The 21,431-nt window shown below is 40.8% G+C and overlaps 1 protein-coding gene across 1 annotated transcript in view; it reads left to right on the top strand.

Moving 5' to 3' along the window:
• thsd7aa (thrombospondin, type I, domain containing 7Aa) overlaps positions 1-21,431 on the top strand; it is a 38,612-nt gene that overhangs the window by 10,508 nt on the left and 6,673 nt on the right. The window contains exons 2-21 of the mRNA XM_088405352.1: positions 1,123-2,248; positions 4,845-5,093; positions 7,111-7,292; positions 9,105-9,260; positions 10,641-10,844; positions 12,897-13,091; positions 13,737-13,977; positions 14,927-15,042; positions 15,295-15,427; positions 15,499-15,602; positions 15,944-16,138; positions 16,287-16,553; positions 17,646-17,824; positions 17,986-17,991; positions 18,093-18,226; positions 18,502-18,655; positions 19,572-19,713; positions 19,864-19,979; positions 20,053-20,170; positions 21,263-21,408. Coding sequence (XP_088261478.1) covers positions 1,123-2,248; positions 4,845-5,093; positions 7,111-7,292; positions 9,105-9,260; positions 10,641-10,844; positions 12,897-13,091; positions 13,737-13,977; positions 14,927-15,042; positions 15,295-15,427; positions 15,499-15,602; positions 15,944-16,138; positions 16,287-16,553; positions 17,646-17,824; positions 17,986-17,991; positions 18,093-18,226; positions 18,502-18,655; positions 19,572-19,713; positions 19,864-19,979; positions 20,053-20,170; positions 21,263-21,408 — 4,163 coding nt within the window. The remainder of the gene's footprint in view (positions 1-1,122; positions 2,249-4,844; positions 5,094-7,110; positions 7,293-9,104; positions 9,261-10,640; positions 10,845-12,896; positions 13,092-13,736; positions 13,978-14,926; positions 15,043-15,294; positions 15,428-15,498; positions 15,603-15,943; positions 16,139-16,286; positions 16,554-17,645; positions 17,825-17,985; positions 17,992-18,092; positions 18,227-18,501; positions 18,656-19,571; positions 19,714-19,863; positions 19,980-20,052; positions 20,171-21,262; positions 21,409-21,431) is intronic.

Raw genomic sequence — 21,431 nt, 5'->3', positions numbered from 1 at the left:
CGTGTACTGTAAGTATAGCTTAAAAATCTTACTTTAACCAAAATACCGCTCTGCATTGTGGCCAAAGGAAGAATCCAATCCAAGTAGGTCACACTCCTTCTTCTGTCTCTTTTGCTCAGTCCGTATATCTATCTATGACCTGTCAGACCATTGTGAGCTTTTTTTCTTCGTCTCGTTGTCCTCTACATGTTTTCCAAGCACAGTGCATATTATCAACCTTACCCTACAAATGTTATGAATTGAATATATTCTACTAAAAAAAAACATTTGGTCAACATTTTGGAAATGGTTCTGATGTCCATTGAGATATTGAATGAAGTCTTTAAATTTTTCAAAGGGTTTATACTACATAGTAATATGCTGAACACTGTATATCCAGGGCAATCTGCTCTTGTATTCAACTCCACAAATATGTGAGACAGGCAACACCTATTTCTGGCAGTCGTCAGTTAAACAGGTGCCAATCAGTGAAGCACTGAAAGATCCATCTGTATTCTGTATTCGGGTGACTGATGGTTAAATTGGCATCCGAAAATCAGTTCCGTTAGTGCATCTGTCAGTTATATATATATATATATATATATATATATATATATATATATATATATATATATATATATATGTATATATATAATTCAGCAAAGTTGTGTCGCCAGGCTGTATGAAATCTGCCTGCAAACAGAACAATTTGAGGGCATTCACTCATGCTCCGTGAGAGGAGGGAGTTTCATGTACGGCACAGTTTCTTGCTTCTTCCATTGACCTGTATTCATTCTGACCTTCTGCTTGAAGCCACAGACTCAATCAGCTTGCTGGTTTAGTTGACATTTTTACTGTAGTTTAGTTTTATTGAAACCATAAAACTTTAATTGTGGATTCTGACTTGTTTTGGTCAAGGGATTGTCCATGACCATTGTTTGAAATGTCATTAACATGCAAGCCGCGCCTTTATCTATCAAGCATTATGTGTATTATAATAGGCGTGAATGACTTTTCATATGCTTTCTTTTTAATTGAATTTATTGGTTCTTTTACATCATGGCCAGGAGAACCCAGAACACACGTAATATTCTCTCATGAAATCCAGCAACCACATTTCTGACATTTTCTGTCCTCTTTCAGGTCCGTGGGGTCGATGCATGGGCAGCGAGTGCGGTCCAGGAGGTAGCCAGAGCAGAACAGTATGGTGCGCTCATTCTGAAGGTTGGACCACCCTACAAACAAACTGCGACCAGGCAGAACGCCCTGACAACCAACAAAGTTGTTTTAGAGTGTGTGACTGGCACAAAGAACTTTATGACTGGCAACTGGGCGCATGGAATCAATGTGTACCCGTGTCACTGCGGAGTGCGGGGGTGCAGAGGCCCAATGTGTGCACTAGAGGCGAGGAAGGGATACAGACCCGCGAGGTGGCCTGTGTCCAGAAAGTGAATGGTGAGCCGGCAGAGGACGCTATCTGCGAATACTTTGAAACCAAACCTCGCCTCGAACAGGCCTGTCTTATCCCCTGTCCTCGGGATTGTGTGTTGTCAGAGTTTAGCCCGTGGACACCTTGTTCTAAGACTTGTGGGATGGGACTGCAAAACAGAATGCGCATCGTTCTAGCTCCACCGTTATTTGGAGGGGCGGCCTGTTTAAACCTGACAGAGTTTCAGACATGTCAGCCAGGACCGTGCGAGGGAGAGGAGAGCCTGTACAGTCTGCGGGTCGGATCCTGGGGTCCCTGCTCTGTGCCAATCTCAAGACAGGCCAGGCAGGCTGACAACCCAACCAGTGAGAGAGTCAGACCATCCAAAGTAAGTGATAAACCTCCTAAAAATGAGGGGAAAAAACAATCCAGAAGAATGGAGAAGCAGAACAGAGAGAGTGACAAACAGCCCAAGGAGGAGGACAAGAGGTCCATCCAGGGTGACGAACTTTCCAGAGAAGGAGACAAACCGCAAAGGTCCAACAGGAAAGTAGGCAAGGTGAAAGGAAAACCTGACAGACCGTCCCATCAAGCAGACCGGCCCAAACGACAGAGAAAGGCTAAAAACAAAGAAAAACGAGAGAAAATCAGAGAGAGAAACCGAGAGAGGTTGAGGGAAAGAGGAAAGGTAAAGGATCCAGAGACTCAAGAGCTCCTCAAAAAGAAACGTAACAGGAACCGTCAGAACCGACCAGGGGGAAAGTTCTGGGATTTGCATATCGGCTACCAGACAAGAGAAGTCACCTGTGTGCACAAGAGTGGGAGTGTTGAAGCTCTGAGGTAAGATAGCTCTTCTACATATTATATCTTAATCTTTACTGTAACAACATAATAGTTGTAGTTTAAAAAGGTAGTTTAAATTTACTCTTGAGATACGATTGAAAGTGAGCAAGACAATAATCAATAAAAACATCAAATAATGGTGATTCTTTAAAAACTTGTAAACATATATTAATTGTGTCTGTCATGAATTTGGGCTGTTAGCAGGATATTATAGATAGATAGATAGATAGATAGATAGATAGATAGATAGATAGATAGATAGATAGATAGATAGATAGATAGATAGATAGATAGATAGATAGATAGATAGATAGATAGATAAAAAGTTAGCTAGCTAGCTAGCATAGATAGATAGATAGATAGATAGATAGATAGATAGATAGATAGATAGATAGATAGATAGATAGATAGATAGATAGATAGATGGATGGATGGATAAAAAGTTAGCTAGATAGATAGATAGATAGATAGATAGATAGATAGATAGATAGATAGATAGATAGATAGATAGATAGATAGATAGATAGATAGATAGATAGATAGATAGATAGATAGATAGATAGATAGATAGATAGATAGATAGATAGATAGATAGATAGATAGAAAACGCCCTTTGACTCAAATTTATATCTTCCTCTTCTGCTGCAGCGATACTTCTCCGTGAATATTTTATAGTGCACTAGCAACTATTAAACAGGAGGTAATTGGCAGTCAATAGGCATCACTGAGATGTGAGATGTCACTCACAGAGGTTTTCCCCTGGGCCCCCCTGTTGCTACGCCTCCAGCATTTCGAGTCCTCTCATAGTAAAGACTGGAGCAGGAACAGAGAAAACCAAAGATGGAAATGTGTCAGGTGAAAATGGAGCATAAAGTCAAACTTCGGAATGAAACGTTTGCAACGGAGGAGCCTCAGTTTTTTAGTGCTACAGACCAGATGTATGACAAAACTGTACATATTGAAAAAAAAATGGCATCCCTCCTATTCTCCACACAAACCATGGATTTAACGTTAGGCATCAGTTTTGAAAATTTGGGTTTTTTTTTTGAGGGGGGTGGGGATTAATTAAGTGTCTCTCAGGGTTGGCTTTCAGTGTTTTGTGTGTTTTGTCTAGTCTTCATTAACATTATTATATTAATCATGTCTAATCAAAAGACACAAAATCTGTCTTTTTTCCATTTTTTTTCCTTCCTAAAATGTTTTAGCCATAATAATGTTAATAAATGTGACCTTTTGTTCAAGATATATTGTCATACGTATATTTCTATTACGCTATTTCTACTAGGTTTTTTACTCTGTGTTTTGGTGTCTGTAAAGTAGTGCACAAATGTCTTTGGGCTATTACAACGCAATTGCACAGTTTAGATAATGAACCTCAATCTGTGCAGGATAATTGTGTCAGCACAAAACGGAAATGAAGTTGCTAAAAGAGCAACGAGTTTCCACAAAAAGCCACAGAACATGTTGTGAGGGAAATGTTTGGGAGAGTTTCACGCTTGATGCTTCAGAGAAAAATAAATGCAGGGCGCTATTATCGAGTCCAATTTAACCCTTTCACTACAGATTCTTTTATTTTTATCATTATTATTATTATTTATTCATATATATATATATATATATATATATATATATATATATATATATATATATATATATATATATATATATATATATTTTTTTTTTTTTTTTTTTTTTTTTTTTTTAATGAAACTTATGGCACATATTTGATTATAAGTCTGGGGTCTTGGAAAATTAGGTAAAAATCCCCAATTCCATAAACTAGGTTACAGGCCTTGGGATTTTTGTCCCATCTTTTGGCTTTGTAACTTTTACTCCATCAGAGTACCTTGTTTAGACTAATGGAGACATAAAACATTATCGCGAAAAAACTTGTTTTACTTGACGTATGGTCATTAATATTATGTTGAGTGCAACAATAATCTAAATAAAACCGTAATTCATTTATCTAAATAACTCTGCTCAAATGTGCCACTGATGTTGATTGACCAATCACATGAGTGAGACATACAATAGATTTGTACTGTAGAAACTATAACAAAGGAAATTATGGGGTACGGTTGTTTAGCTGAGCCAGATTGTGTGCAGTATGCATTTCAGCGTCCTGAAACCATGACTCTAAAATGCAGCGCAAACTTCGACTCCCAGCCAAGCATTTTCTATAAGCAGAAATTGTTGATCAGCGTAATACAATAAGGATACTTACTCTCTTGCTTGTATCTGCTGCATATTAATGCGCCAGGTCTCAGCTAGTCATTCCTGGTTGTGTGCATGTATGCCTGCTGCGTATTTAGAATGCGATTATGCTTACACGCTTCGAAATATGCGAGCGACTAATGGACAGTCTGTCAGTACTGATGGGTTGCCCACTTCTGTGGAAAAGGAATCTACCAGCATAAGTACGATACCATATGTTTGATCCGCATTGTTGTGCTAGCTTGTCATGTTGAATATGTCTGGTGTGGTCGGTCACCTGCCGCGCAAGATTCAGGGTATTGTGAAAATGTCTGTATTTTGATTAATTGAGCATTTGAAGCAGTGTTTTACACTTCTGCTTTGTTTCTCTCGTTTTCAGCTTGTGCTCTCACGAGTCACTGCCGGTGACCTACCAAGCGTGTGTCATAACAAAGGACTGCGACGTGACTGATTGGTCTGAATGGTCGCCTTGCTCGAAAGAGTGCCACGACCCCAATGGGCCAAAGGGCGAGAGGACCCGCACACGAAAAGTGAGTCAGTTTCCGATTGAAGGAGGAGCAGAGTGTCCTGAACTGGAAGAGAAAGAGCCGTGCAGTCCTCAGGGAGAATCAGTGCCATCCTGCATCGTGTAAGTTGCTGGATATGCCGAAACCGACATTTGTTTTGACTTTCGCTGACAATTCTGCCTTGTTGGACACTTAAGTTGAACTAAAACTCTAGTTCAGGGGTTCTTTACCTGGCTTCCATTAGGAGTTTGGTGAGTCGATGAGATCTAGTTAAATACGGTCTCGTGCATAGGTGTCCTCCAGTCCTCAAGGGCCGGTATCCTGCATGTTTTTCAATCCTCTCTCGAGTGATTCGGATCATTTTCAAGCTCCTGTTAATGAACTAATCATTTGAAGGAGGTGTTTTGGGGTGAGAAAACCGGAAAACCTGCAGGATACCGGCCCTCGAGTACTGGAGTTTGCATTGCCCACTAGACTCTAGTGGGACATCTAAATCCAGTTTTCGAGAGCCGCTATTCTGCATGTTTTTGAAATCGCCATCCTCCAAAACATCTAATGCACGCTTTGATTGAGCTTGGTGATGAGCTGATCATTTGAATCAAGTGTGTTGGAGGACGGAAGCAGTGAAAACATGCAGGATAGTGGCCATGCAGGACTGGGTTTGGACAGAGTGGGTAGCACATTTGCATCACAATTCAGAGAGCAGGGTCCAATTCCAGCTCCTTCCGGCCTTCCTATGTGGCGTTTCCGTGTTTTCTTTGGGCACTCCGGCTTCTTTCCACATTCCAAAAACATGCATGGAAGCCGTACTCTAAACGTACACTCTAAATTGCCAGCATTGACACATCTAACAACCAAATAGCGAGCCAACACAAATGCAAATAACCACCTAATATTGGCATAGTGTATGTAAAGTATTTTCTTTGCCAAGCTACTGTGTGGTCCACATCTGGTACTTTGTATACACACGGTGCACCTGCTGCTAATTTTAAACGGGTTGCCAAATTCTCTTTTCTTGTATACACAGCAGGTTAGCCCATCAGTGGGAGCGCAGAGTACACTCATTTATAGCCTACTCATGTGTGAATTTATTTTAAAGATGTAAACATCGGTGCAGCCATAATTAAAATAAGCAAACAAACAAAAAAAAAGTGGCACGTAAACGAGAAAAGATATGAAAAATGAAAAAACCGACAGGTTTTTCAATACAGGTTTTCGAAAGTCATATCCTGCTCCCATTGCTAATGCCAGCCGGTTACTTGCTAGCTAGCGCAATCACGGCGCCAACACATACTCTACTTTTGCATTAGGCTTCTCCAGACGGTCAAAAGTTTATCATCCTCGCCATTTGCGAGGTCTATGATGACGAAAGCAGAATTGGCTATGCCCACAAATGGACTCGTCAGAGGTACTAACTCGTCTGTCCACAGATTTAGGACTATTTAATTTTAGTCATGCTCTATTTGGCATGTCAGATAGTGATGATGACTTGTCACAGGGCTTTTGGAAAAATGAATACTCTGCTGAGTCTAAAAAATAAAGTATTGAAACTTCAAATAATGGTATTGTTGCAGAAATACTTTCAGTTTTTACGTCTACACGCGTGTACGTTGCCTTGCACTTGTCTAATTTCTGAGCCTCCCCAAATAACTGCAACAGTATGTTATTCGATATATTATGAAGAAATGTTTAAAAGTCGCGGAATTTCATCATTTTAATAACACACAATGTGTTATAATTGGACAGCCTTGATCTATGTAACCACTTAAGTCAGGGTTAGACTTATACTTGCGTTTTTGCAAAATTCACCTAAATTGAAGTTAAAAGAAAAAGGGCGGGTTATATATGATCTTGATACATATTTGGTGGACTGCTTGTTTGAAAGTGTACATGAAAAGCTTCCTTTTGCTCAATGATTGAGAATATATTGAGCAGCTCTGGTTCATATGTTGCTCTGTTGGCATTTGAACTAACAAAAAAAATGACAGCTCTGCTCAAACATGCTCAGTTGTGTTTGCTATCTTCCAAACTTCAAATGTGGTGGCGCTTTTTATGATCAATAATTTGTATTTGTTGGTTGGTGGCTCACTGTAAGTTTTCTTCCAGGTTTAACCCTCTTCAATTCCCATCTTTCCATAGTTACAAATGGAAGACCACCGAATGGACAGAGTGCAGGGTGGACATGTTGCTGAGCCAACAGGACCGTCGCAGAGGAAACCAGACCGGCTTGTGTGGAGGTGGTACTCAGTCTCGGGAGGTTTACTGCGTCCTGGCCGGTGAAGATGCGCAAGCCAATCTCAGTTCTCTCAAGAGCAAAGAAGGTAATTTTTTAGCAGCATGTTATATCAATTGCAGTCCTCTAAAGCAGTGGCCCCCAAGCCGGTACCGGTACCGGTCCGTGGATCAACTGGTACCGGGCCGCGTGGGCTGGACCCGAAATAATGTTTTGGAGATGATTTGGCTTAACAGTTGATACGTTTGTGCTTGATTTTTGTTTTTTGGCGCCGCCTCTGGCCGCTGTTGATATTACATACAAGTGAGAATGTTGTGTTTTCCGGTTTTATTTCAATATCGATTTAATCAGCTTTTATATCGATTTGAATCGTAGTAAATGAGAATCAGGATTCTTTGGAAAACTGATTTTTTTGGCACACTCCTCGTGCTCTTCTTTTCTTTCAGATCTTTTCTTTTACCAAATAGTTTCGTTCAGTAGACATGATGCATGCATATGTTAGTGCCAGCATGAGGCTTGATTTATTTTTACTGATGTGTATTGCACATGTTTAAAAAAATGGTATCCGAGGCAAGAAAAAAAATCACAAGCATTTTTCCCCTCTTGTTCTCTTGTGTACTCCATTGCACTTCTGGCTCTATGAACAATCATCCCTTGAATGACTTTAGAGATGTATTTTTACCTAGATGTTTGATCAGGCTTTACATCTTTCAAGGCCAGTCGAGGCTAAAATGAACTAGAGGGACAGGACACACACACCGAGCGCACACACACGCGCGCAAACCCTCACATCTGAGCAATAACACTTAAGTCAGCTCCCCCTGCCTTCTCATCCATGTATGGACCGGAGACTGGAATTATAGTGGGTTTCCCCTCATATTAAATCTGAGATTTCACCATTTGAATATGCAAATGTGCATGCAAAAGCCACACAGACAGGAGCTGAAAAATAAGCCTTCCTCTAAATTGGTGGTATTACCGCGTCTAAATAGACTGGAAGTGGCAAGCTTGTATGCCTGTGCTTATCTTTTGACACAATGAGTCTCAGTCCATTTGGCCGGGGAAACTGAACTGGCATCTCTTCCTGAAAATTATTCAGATCATCTGCTTCCAACCACCCACTCACTTTCATTCGCCGGTGTCACATTTCACGTTGCCAATTCAGTTAACAGCATTTGGTTTCACACTTTCTATAATTTGCCACTTTAAATACTGGGCCAGCACGATGCTGTCAGCTCTACCTGCAAAGCCAACCTGCTCGGGTGTGCAAAATACATGTATGCAATGTGTTTGGGAGTGCGATTATATGATTTCGCTTAAGATATTATCAATGTGCAAAACATGTAGTTTCACCCTCCCAAAGAATTGGAGTAAAGAATCGCCCCTAAAGTAAATGCATGATTTCTAGGTTACTTTGTGCTTGTAGAGAATCAGTCAGGTCTTTCTAAAGATCACTTATTAATTAATAATTGTGGGGAATAATGCTGCTCATCACTTGCTTAGGTGATGAGACAAATCAAATTTCGCCATATTTTGTCATGCGTGAGACAATCAGCGGTACTTTTACCTTTAATTTCAGGTGTGCCCACATTTGAATGACACTATTAAACAAATGCATTCTGAGCCATAAAGAGGCGATTTGTATAAATGTTACTTTGTTAAACTATACAATACCAACTGGTTCTGCAAATCTTAAAATCATTTTCAATTAAGTCTTCATGCAGAGAAACCATGTGCACGAAACCATGAGCACACTAACATGAATTCAGGTTATTTTTGGTTATATCAATGGATTACTCTAAACATTTGTAGTCCCTTATTAGCAACATGCTCGACATTAACCAATAAGTGTGTTTTCCCTGACTTGACCTGTTGGAATATTTTTGTGTGTTTCATGCAGCACTGCGGCCGGTGAGCAGTGATTTATGCGTCGGGATTCCCCCCAACACCACCCAACTCTGCCATATAAACTGTCCAGTCGAGTGTGAGGTATCATCTTGGAGTGCCTGGGGGCCCTGCACTTATGAAAACTGTCAGGATCAAACTGCAAAGAAAGGTACTTTGGGTCACTTTTAAGTGAAATCACTTTGGTCAGTTTTTGCATCATCAGGTACTTGTACACATAAATAAAGCTACAGACATGACGTCAGGCAATACGTTGTCCAAAATATACTGTACACCATGCGATAGGAACAGTGACATCGCCACCTATGGCCCGGACGAGTACTGCATCAAATGCACGCACAGAAGGCATGTAGCAAAAGCTGATGTGCCTAAATAATAGGCCAAGGCTGCAGGGAGCCACAACGGCCCATTAAAATGCGTTAGCCACATGCTGCTAGTAGACGCCATCTGAAAAAAAAAAGTTCTCATCACCATGGTTACTTCCTACTTCAAAGCCGTTCGATGATGTCATCAACAAGATGTGTTGAGCGCATCCCATCACGTGATCCTTTCAATGACGTTTTGTGTCTTCCATCAAAATGAAGCCTCCGGCCCTGAGAGCAACTGACTCACAGCCTCGTCATACATAACACATCCAGCAGATCAAATGGGAGTGATGACTGAAATGCGCCTCATCTTTCATGATGCATTCTCTCCTCCCTGCCTTTGAAATAAAGCTCCTCTGTCAGGGGACCTAGACACATGACGGTATATGTAAAGTTAACTGCCTGATTCAACAAAGGTTATTAAGGGGAGAAGGAAGACAAAATTATATTGTATCGTACTTCTACCTGAGCCCTGCAGGCAGTCCCGAGCCCCCACTGTTTTATCGGCTCTGAGCAGAAAGGATTAAGGGGTTGGGTAACTGTGAAGGGAATCATATATTAGGTTGTTATCATTATGTTCTTAGTTCATTGTTACCCATTTATGCAATCCTAGTTCATCTTGACCCTGTCCTTAGATAGAACTGTTGACGCACGAAAGTGTGAGCCGGGACCTTGGCCCAGCTGCCGGTGGCGCCCGGCTGGCTCTTTTGTTGTGTCTTGTAATCTGCTATGCTTCTATTCAATAAAAGCCGGGGGGAACGGCTGGGCAAGTGGAAAAACTGGCGTTGGAAGACCCACGAGTTACATTTGCCCAAGCCTTTTTCCCTACGCCGGCGTAGAAAAGTCAATCTTGGCTGGTCTGAGTTACTCTTTTTGCTGTTTAAGCAGCTAGGCTTGTCCTAGTCTTCTTTTCTGAGATTTCTCTGACAGTAACCTTGGATAGAATGTAGGTAACACCTCCCTCTTCCCAGGACCTGGATTGTAAAATGTGAACGCAGTAATTGACCTCTGCATAGGTCGTAAAAACTAGAATTCCAGAAAACAAAGTCAACCCAAGGGCAAGTTTTAATATGCCCAATAAACATTTTATAAAGAGATTGCGTCTGAATGTTTGCGTTATTATTTTCATTTATTATTATTTCTAATCTTACTGTTATGTTTCTTAGGGTTCAAAATGAGGAAGCGGAAGATCATCAACGATCCAACAGGCGGGACAGGAAATTGCCCTCACTTGGTGGAAGCCATACCATGTGAAGACCCCAAATGTTATGACTGGCTTGTGGTTAAATTGGAAGAGTGCGTCTCTGACAATGAGAAGGATTGTGGACCAGGAACAAGAAATCCCCAAGTACAGTGTATCAACAGTGATGGTACGTTGTAACTTACCATGCGTCGTCATTCACCTACGTATATCATGGTCATTCTACGAGAACTAGAACCTCAAAGACTGTGAAGTCAGGATGTTATGGTGCTCAAGTGGTAGCTTATTTGATTATAACAGAACTCTGAAGCCATATAAATAAACATTCCGCCATGAATCACTCTCTAATCATCTTGGCGGCAATGTATTCTATTGACAAAATGGAGGGATGTTGTTTTTCATACAACTTATCAGTATCGTGGGCAATGTTCTCGCTCATTTTCAATGCATCCGAGCATTCGCACAAACTCCCTGAGCAGGCCTTGGAGCAACTTCAGATATGCACACGGTGAGCCGCCATGTGCATATCTGATGTCGCTCCCAAAGTGACCTATATTACATAACTCATATTCTGTTATTAAAGCAAGAAAGGAAGGGAGCTCTGAGTATATCCAGGGGCCCTGGACAGAGCCAACCAAGGTGGGCTCATAAAAGGCTCAGAACTTTAATGTACAGCATGACTCAATAACGTTCGACAACTTTTAAACATATGCGGGACCGATAATGTGCTTTGGGTACTCATCCCGTCATTTACGAGGGGATAGCTGAGGTGACAAACATCGTCAGCAACAATACTGGCAATTACATCCCATGTGGTAGAAAGAACCTTTTCCTTCTTCCTGGAAATGTGTCTTACATTAAGATTGTCTCAAAATTGAGGATTATTTGATGGTCAACCTCCACCCAGAAGCAAGGTCGCGACAAAGGTTTATTAATTGATAATCTCCCAGATTGAGCAACATTCAACATACACTACTATGTTATACTACGAGTTTTTTTTACATGTAGTGCAATGTCATGCGGACAGCCAACAATATCCAGGCGGTTGACCGCGATCGACTCACTGAGCACCCCTGATTTAGAACACACATCTGGAATTACAAAGCCATCATGCAGTCAGTCATTGGAATGACAACTATCTATCACAGAGACACCTTCAATTACAAATTTGTGGTACCCTTTCACCAAGCGTCATCACCCAGAGCACCCCTCAGTTTCGCCTCTTCGCTGCCTTATTGATCTCCTGCTGCCTCTTGATGAAAATGGATCGCTATTTCCCCTGAGGTCTCTGTGTGTGTCATTCGCAATACAAGTTGACATTCTTGCTTGCCTTCACGTACAATGAGATTTTCATAGATATGGTACTTCAGCAACGGAATGTAATTGAGTTGAAGGTCCGCACATCTCATTCAATAATGCTTGTGTTCGCTACTCAACAAAACAACGCTTAGGGCTTCATTATGTGTCTAGTGCAAGTCTGGCATGAGGCACTGTGTACACAAGGCTAGGTTTTGTGTTTTTGATTCGATGCTGTTTTCAATTTTGTGACCACTATCTCAGAGAAAGATCAAGCTTTTAGTAAATCGTGCGAAATACCCGGCAGCAGGAAAAACTATACACAATTTGGCACACATTTTAAACTACCGTATTTACCGCACTATAAGGTGCACCTAAAAGCCTTAATTTTTGTCAAAAGCTGATGGTGCACCTTATATATGGATCATTATTGAAATTGGGATTCGTAGATGGAGAATAACTGAAAAAATAAGCTTTACCTGTTTCTTTTGTGTGTTTACAGTTGAACAAGGTTGCTCATATTGACATTGAGTTAGTACGCTAATGAGAGTTTAGTTTTTTTGAGTTATTATTATTATTACTTTGAGTATTACTATATTGTGATTGAAAAAGTTTTAAAATGTCATTAATTGAGGGTGCGCCTTATATGTGGAAAAAGTTTTAAAATGTCATTAATTGAGGGTGCGCCTTATAATCCGATGCACGTAAAATATGGTAAGTAAATCAGGCCCAAAGATTCCAAAGGTATTCATGTCACAAAACGTAAAAAAAAAAAAAAAAAAAGACACTGGATGACCACATACAAGAATCTACTTTGACAAACAAACAAAAATCATTTTGGAACTTGCAACTCTCAACTGATCCACAGAAGCTTCTTTTATACAAACACCACTTATAGAAATAACAGAAGCATTTTTATCATCAGGTGAACACGTGGAGAGGCAACTGTGCCGTGACGCCATCCTGCCAATGCCTATCATCTGTGATGTGCCTTGCCCAAAAGACTGTGCTCTCAGTTCTTGGACTCAGTGGTCATTGTGCTCACACACTTGCTCCGGAAAAAACACAGAAGGCAAGCAGACCAGAGCTCGCTCCATTTTGGCCTACAATGCCGGAGAAGGTATGATGGTACACAGAGAGCTTCATCATCCGACGCTCACAACGTTAATGCAAACGTTTTGATTATTCCACACAACGTACATATTATTTAATACTAGAGGAGCCAGACCACAATATGAATAGTGTGTATCTGAATCTGTAGTTTAAAACATCTTGGTTTAAAAAATAGCTTTTGAATATACATGCACAGTGTTGTATTTTTAAGTGCAGATTCTAATGAGTTTGTCATTCCTTCATAAGCAATTGTCGAGCAATCATACCTGCTAGTCAAATACTGAGCCGCACTCGCAAATAGAAAATGTCTTTAGGCTCCACTCTGACAATAATAAATATTTTCACAATTCTGAAATGGGCACGCTGATATACATTTAGATTTATCGTATTTCTGGACTATAAGTCGCAGAGGCATATAAGCCGCATGTCATAACATTAGATATTTACACATTTTTATTCAAAACGTTTTTATAATTGCCAATGTACAGCAACAGCGTCAACAAAAATGAGCGCAATTCATATAGAAAGCCAGACTCCGATTTTCACACATAGCTTCAACAATTTAGTTTTCCAATGAACAGATTGAAAATCTAACGAGTTTACGAGTACAAACACCAAACCGATGCTTAAACCAGGACATGTCCTTCAATAGGTGGAATCCAGTGTCCCAATATCAGCGCCCTGCAGGAGATAAGGAGCTGCAATGACCACCCATGCACTGTGTACCACTGGCAGACAGGTCCATGGGGACAGTGCATCGAGGACTCCTCCATCCCTCCGACCAACACGTCTTCGGGCCACGCGCATAGGGATGATTCTTCATGCTCGGTCGGGATGCAGACTCGTAAAGTCATCTGCGTCCGGGTGAATGTGGGCCAGGTTCCTCCCAAGAAGTAAGATACCTGAATGTTTGCTACTGTATGTCATTTAATTTTGAGGATGCTATCAATCAAAATGTCTCATTGGCGGACCATGATTCTCACCGTGCGGCTGCCACGCCAACTTTATGGTGTCATTTAATGCCAACTGCCACAAAACATCCATCTAGCAACACCTTCCGCTTATCCTCACAAGGGTCACGAAGTGAATGAAGGAACCAAAAACCAATATTTTACCAACATTAAAATGCACTGACTTCAGTTAAAATTCTCTGCCATTTAATTAAGTTAAATTTACTGCCAAAGTGAATCAAATGTCACATTCATTGTTATGTTAAATGTAGTTTTCAGTACTACTGCAATAATGTATAGCACCCCCCCCCCCCCCTCACAGATTATTGATACATGGTGCACAATGAACTCATGCCGCAGGATATTTTTTCACATCAGTGGTTCACATTATAGATATATTGTATATGGGTCCTTGACTTAGACTGAGAACCCTATAACACAAATGAACAGAAACGCCGATGTAAACACATAATCAAAAACCCAACGCGTTTAAACACCAAGAGAAAGTGAGTCAAGAAAAGCAGGAGTAACAGCAACAAAACCGAGTAGGCAACTAAAACCAACTTCAAAACAAACAAAAAAAACAAATAATACATGGACGTCAATCTTTTGAGGTTATTGCCTTCCGATTAGCTTGACACATCTTTGATAGCTGCTAATGTGAGAATGAGACATATGACACATTTAAAAGCGATAATGAGTGAAATAATGAGATAAAGTCATATGATTGTTGAATGAAAAACTTTGCTTCAAATCCCTGGAATAAACCTGTAAAAAAAAAAAAGCTCAGCATAATTCAAAAATTGCTCCTCAAATGAAGTTGATGATTCATAAAAACGTTTTGCAAAAGTCAAGAAAAAAAATCTAGCCTTGTCCTCTATGTCCTCCTCAGGTGTCCAGAGAGTTTGCGTCCAGACACAGTCAGGCCCTGCTTACTGCCTTGCAAAAGAGACTGTTTGTTCACTCCTTACAGTGACTGGAGCTCCTACCCGTCAACATGTCAAAAAGGTACTTACTAGTTAATCTCTTTCTTGTATGGTTTGAATAAGTAGTCAATTGTATCTACCCGTATCGGTTGGTACAAAACAATTTACCACCATACTCTTGCCCAGTTATGGGTCACATTAATTGTAGAAGAAACTTTTCAAATACTAACCCTAACTGCAAATAGCTGGAATCTTAACAGTGACAGTTATCGGACTTCAAGAAAATCTAAATATTTTTTGTGATTTTTTTATCCTGTCATTTGGTTGCATGTAGGTGGTAAGACAAAGAAAAAGCAATACAGAAAACGCATTATTATCCAGTTACCAGCAAATGGAGGGCAAGAGTGTCCAGAAGTACTAACGCAAGAGAGAGAGAGCGATGTTCCCTCTGTCTGTTCGGGATACAGGTAAATGGCCCTTTTCAGCACCTGATGCAGGATTTTCAAGATGAATCACTTTCTGCACCTCTTTCTTTTAGATGGAAAACACATAAATGGCGAAAATGCCAAATGGTTCCGTGGTCAATTCGCCGGGACAGCCCTGGAGCTCAGGAAACCTGTGGCTCTGGTCTACAGGTTCGAGGTGAGGACATTCAAGAAGGAACTCACACATACCCCAGCTATGATGTGGATGATGCTTTATGACCTGTATCAGACTTTATACACACGTACGCACAGCATAGCTTAGCATTAGCAACCTTTTTACTTGTACTGTAGATCATAAATAAACCCTAAACATGTTTTGAGGTTGCACCAAAGTCGTGCAATGAAAGCTTCTGCCTTGTATTTTTAACTTGTTTTCTTCCGTTGTAGTGTTTTCTTATACCAACAGATTAAACAAAAATACGGACCGCGGGAATAGGTGACTGTTGTGGCCCGTTATTTTTTACAATGAAAATCGGCGTCTTGTCTGTCATTCCACAGCCGTTTCGTGTCGAAAGCAGGATGGCGGACAGGCCGATGTTGAAGCTTGTCTGAAGTTCTTCAGGTCCATGCCGACTCTCACCCAGCCCTGCCAGCTGCCCTGTCAAGAGGACTGTCAACTGAGCACTTGGTCCAAATTTTCCCTGTGCACAGCTGACTGTGTGGGCGTCAGGGTCCGCAAACGGATGCTTGTGGGTAAGTGGTAAGGAGGTGATGAAAAATTTGTTAACGGTGGATTAAAAAAAAGACAATATTTTGGTAAATTATCTTCCTATTTATGTCCAGGAAGATTTTCTTTTTTTTTTAGCATTTTGCAAACAGATGGATGGATTTGTTTCCGCAGGTAAGAGCAAAAAACGGGACCAGTGTAAAAACCACCAGCTGTATCCCCTGAGTGAGACTCAGTACTGCCCGTGCAACAAATATAATGCCCAGCCTGTGGGCAACTGGTCCGACTGTATACTGTCTGAGAGCAGCCGCCTGGAAGGCCAATTAGGCATGAAGGTCCAAGGTGATATCAAGGAGTGCGGTCAAGGGTATCGATACCAAGCTACGGTTTGCTATGACCAGGATAACCGCATCGTTGAGACTTCACGCTGCAACAGTCATGGTGAGTTTAAGATGCAAAAAGTAATAATATTTACACTTTCCATAACAAGTTAGTTCTGGCGTCTTTTAAATTTGAAATGTAAGCTAAGCAACTACCTTTAAGTGCACACATGCATTATCTAATTAAGTGATTGATTTAAAAAAAACAAAAATCGAAAATACGATTACTTAGGTTTTGCTGCATGGGTTCAAGAATTTTAATGTGGCTACATTTCACATTCAAAAGTTTGAAAGACATATCGTGAATACATGCCTTTAAAGTGTTAAACTAGATCAAGAAACAAAAAGAAACCCTGGCAAACCACCGACCTCGTTCTCATTTTGGAGGGCATATTTAATAGAGCTGTTGACTATATGAATGCAGCTCACTTGTTTGCCTTGAGATGGCGCTGGTGTGTTTGTGATGAGTGCACAGAGAGAGAGAGAGACACCTTTTTAGGTCATTTATTTTGTACATTTTTATTTGACATTTCCAGTGTTCCAGGAATCATTTACAAGTCCACAGGAGCAATAATATGTTTTTATGGATTATTTTGAGCATGTAAATGTGTGCAAAAGGCTTCCTGTGTGATGTCGTTGCTAAGTGCTAACGGCATGCTAACGGCGCAAGCGTCAGATGCGACAGCCCAAAATAGTATGTTACAAATGTGTTTTTAATGTGAATATGTACAATGTTAGCCGTAGCTAATATCAACTTTATGTTTGTTAGTTCTACTATGTAAATTGTTGGTGGGAAGTGTGGCTGAAACGAGTAATGATGAAAAGTGGATAACCACAGTGAACATCAATGCAAAAAATGTTTGTCTCCTTTGCAGGCAAGCAGGCATATTACTAAATTATAAAAAATCATCACATTTGTCTTTTTTAATTAACCGTTTAACCAGGACAGTTGTGTACCAATATTAACCCTGCTGCAAGATGATGATTCTGTTTTATGATTATATCGCAGCAGAATAATTATTGCCAAATGCATGAATTTCCACCCAGACACACAGCTTTGTTTCTGGTGCATAACTCTTAAGTTGTGCGATTTAAGTCTCTCACTTTTCATGCATTTATTGTATTGATACATTTATTGTCATATTGTTTGTAGGGTACATCGAGGAGGCTTGCATCATTCCCTGTCCGTCTGACTGCAAGCTCAGCGAGTGGTCCAACTGGTCACGATGCAGCAAGTCATGCGGCAGCGGCGTCAAAGTTCGCTCAAAATGGCTCAGGGAAAAACCATACAACGGTGGAAGGCCTTGTCCCAAACTTGACCACGTCAACCAGGTGATTTACCTCCAAGAACTCTCGATTGTAGTTTCATAACACTCAGCTGTGGAAAGTTAGCTTTTACAAATAAACTAAAGTGTTTCAAATCCACTCTACTAATATGAATGACATTATTGTCTTTTTTTCTCTTTTCTATTCTGAATGCATTGTAATCGCAGGCACAAGTAAGTACTTCAAGTGTTCTTAATATCTCAGTCCATACTTCTATACTGTAGTACTGAATAGATGTTCTTATCAAGTATAATCTGGCATTTGTTTGAAATAGGTATATGAAGTGGTCCCCTGCCTCAGCGACTGTGGGCAGTATATTTGGGTGGTAGAGCCATGGAGTGTGTGGAAAGTTAGCAGCCTGGACTTGAAGAACAACTGTGGTGAAGGTGTTCAGACCAGAAAAGTCAGGTAAAATTTTTGCTAAACATCGGATTGAGATGGGATCTTGACATTCTCTATATGCTAAAAAAAACATCAATCGATCTCTATCTCTCTCTCTATCTCTATCTATCTCTATCTCGATCTCTATCTCTATCTATCTATCGGCATAATTGAAAATGTTTGTCGAAAACAACCTTTAGTGCACCCGTGTATTTTGCTTTTGTTATTAAACACATGAGATTCTTTAAGGCGATGGATTCCAGTCACTTAAAGCGATGGCCGTGTTTTGTACCGTATAACAGGTGTATGCTCAATACGATAGATGGCCCGTCAGAGCAGGTGGAGGACTACCTATGTGACCCAGAGGAGATGCCCCTGGGAGCTCGTAACAGCCAGTTGCCCTGTCCAGAGGACTGTGTGTTATCAGAATGGGGAGCCTGGAGTGCATGTCCATTGGTGAGAAAGACATGTCGTGTTTTTTTTTGTTTTTTTTTATTGACACTGTGGTTCTTCATAACAACACTGATCAGCGTATACAAAACAGGGCAAAATATGACTGGCCGTAATTGCCGTCGATGCCTTGTGAGATGTTTGTCAAAACGATGGACATGACGGTCACAGTGACGATGAAAATCCTAGTCAGTGAGGCAGAAGAGTGAAGTGGGCATTTCCTGGTTTTCCAGGAACAACTTCAAGGATTTAAATGGCAACAGACTGGGTGATCAACGAGATCTTAAAATTTGCTGACTTGTTCTTGTTGCTGACTCATCCAAGTCATATATTTTTTCCCAATATCTACAGAGAAGGTAACTCGGGGAGAATAGGATAATTGGATACCCGCGAACATGACGGTAACAACCTCCTAATTAGAGGAGCAAAACGTTGCTAATATTCATGAGTACAAAGAAAGAGCAGCTTTTTCTGGGATGCTTTAGAAAATTCCCAATTGTGTCTTCCATCCATCGTTTGCACACCGCGCAATTGTTCCTTGGTGCAATTTTGCTAAGGGTTAATGTATTATGTCCTTAAACCCTACAGTTTTTTTTTTCATGACGGTGTTAAAACACATTTGCCAGAAACCACGAAATACCGATTATCAAGTAACTCATTGATCAATCAAAACTTTAGTTTACAGGTTTATACTTGTAGGGAGCCAGAGAATAGTAAACCTTTTATTAACTTCATCTAACACTATTGTGGGGTGTGAATCAGAGTTTGTGAAGGACCCCGTGTCTCTTTTTTGCCCTGGGGAACCTGAAACCAGGGGTGGTGTAAGAATAACAAAAATGTCCAACCAACATCAGCTTAGTCAAGTATGTCTTCATTTCCATCATCAATCTGCTCACCAATTTGCCCCGCCTTTCTTTCTTAGCCATGTAATGGGAACACAACACGAGAGAGGAGGGCTTATCCAATCAGGCAGCCCGGCGAGGAGAAGGAGTGTCCTCCAACCACTGAAGCAGAGCCTTGCAATTTAAACAACAATTGCTTCCATCATTCCTACAACATCACTGGTGAGATTAAAATAGCATCGTCAATCATGTAGTCTTTTATAGAAGCGATATTCTGGATTTGTGTTAACAACTGTCCCAAATAAAGACTCTTAGCAAGTGTGCCTGAACATTTTCAAACCTTGTTTCTCTATTAACGTCTTGCCTGTACAGATTGGAGTACTTGTCAACTGAGTGATAGAGCAGTCTGCGGAATTGGGATCAAAACCCGCATGCTGGACTGTGTGAGGAGCGATGGCAAATCTGTTGACCTGAGGTTCTGTAAAGAAGTGAGTTAAAGTTTTGTTGTTGTTTTTTTGCCTCAGAGTCAGAGGTAATTCAAATACTGGTCTTGTTTTTCAGCTCGGCCTAGAAAGGAAGTGGCAAATGAATGCTTCCTGCGTTGTGGAGTGCCCTGTCAACTGCCACTTGTCTGATTGGTCGTCATGGTCTGATTGTACACACAAATGCGGCCTCCAAGGTGAGTGTAGTTTTGTTCTTAGTGTGTTTTTGATATCTGTAGAGCGGAAGGAAGACACACATAAATGTCACCATATTAGTGACACCCCAATGCCGACCAATAGCAGACCAGCGTCTTAGTGACGCATTGCAGCACAGGCAGTTTTACCTAAACAGAAAATAAGAGCAATTTACAAAAAATGCCTGAAGAGGGAGGCAAAACCAGATAAACGTAGCCAACCCCAAAACATTGCAGTCCACGTCGTGAAGTGAAAACAACATAAGACGGACTTCGTAAAATAGGGGTCCACTGTATTATTTACTTTTATTAGTTGCTTTTATATGAAAGGTGAGGTGAGGCTCTGGATAGTTGGATAAAAACATGAAAAAAAACGGTTGTTTTTATTTATTTGTTCATTTATAGTTCATCTTATTTAAGTTTTATATTAATTTTATTTGGTACAACAGTACACCGGAGTCTTTGACTGTGTGAGCCTTCACTACCATCAGCTGGGCTTTCTTATGATAATGGTTATCAGAAGTGTTTTATGATGTGAAAAGCAATTCTCACCTCCCATAACCAATTGTAAGGGCGCTAATGTATCCTTGCAGATGCTTCTGTAAGATTGGGTCACTGATCGACGGGCAATTATGAGTGCTGTGGGACTCGGGGAGCACTTTGTACTCCACCAGCCCGTGAAAGAGCTGCACTCTGAAGCAACTACCGTAGATAGGAATCTATTGCAGGTTTTCTCCCGTGCTAACCTAATTTGACCCCTGGAAAATGTGATTATTTTCTCTTTCACACCGGTTATGGATCAAAGTGTGTGTGTGCGCGTGTATGCTTGTGTGTGTTTGAGCTGTGTTGGTTAAACGACTTGCAGGACGACAGGAATTAGTATACAGTCGGAGGTGTGCAAATTTTTCAAATTTTCCTCTAATTTTCTTCTGTAGTATGGGTAAAAAAAAAATGCGGATGCCGTTTCGTATATTGAGTTTTTTTGTAAACTTTCGTATACCGAGGTACCTCTGTACATCGCCCAGCTCTACTTTTTACGTCACATGAAGGCACCACACAAGCATGTCTTAACTGATTCTTTTCTCCTGTCTTCAGGGAAACTGTGGAGAAGTCGTACTGTCATCCAGGCTCCCCAGGGTGACGGGAGGCCATGTCCAACCCAAATGCAGCAATGGAAGCCGTGCCTTGTGAAGCCTTGCTACAGATGGCGCTACAGCATGTGGTCCGAATGCAAGTCTGAGGTCGGCCAGTCTTCTGCTATGTG

This window comes from Hippichthys cyanospilos, chromosome 21, assembly GCF_059441005.1.
Source record: "Hippichthys cyanospilos isolate Australia breed blue-spotted pipefish chromosome 21, RoL_Hcya_1.0, whole genome shotgun sequence".
NCBI classification, from domain to species: domain Eukaryota; kingdom Metazoa; phylum Chordata; class Actinopteri; order Syngnathiformes; family Syngnathidae; genus Hippichthys; species Hippichthys cyanospilos.
Note: the sequence above shows the minus strand (reverse complement) of the source record. Positions and strands in the feature narration are given on the sequence as shown.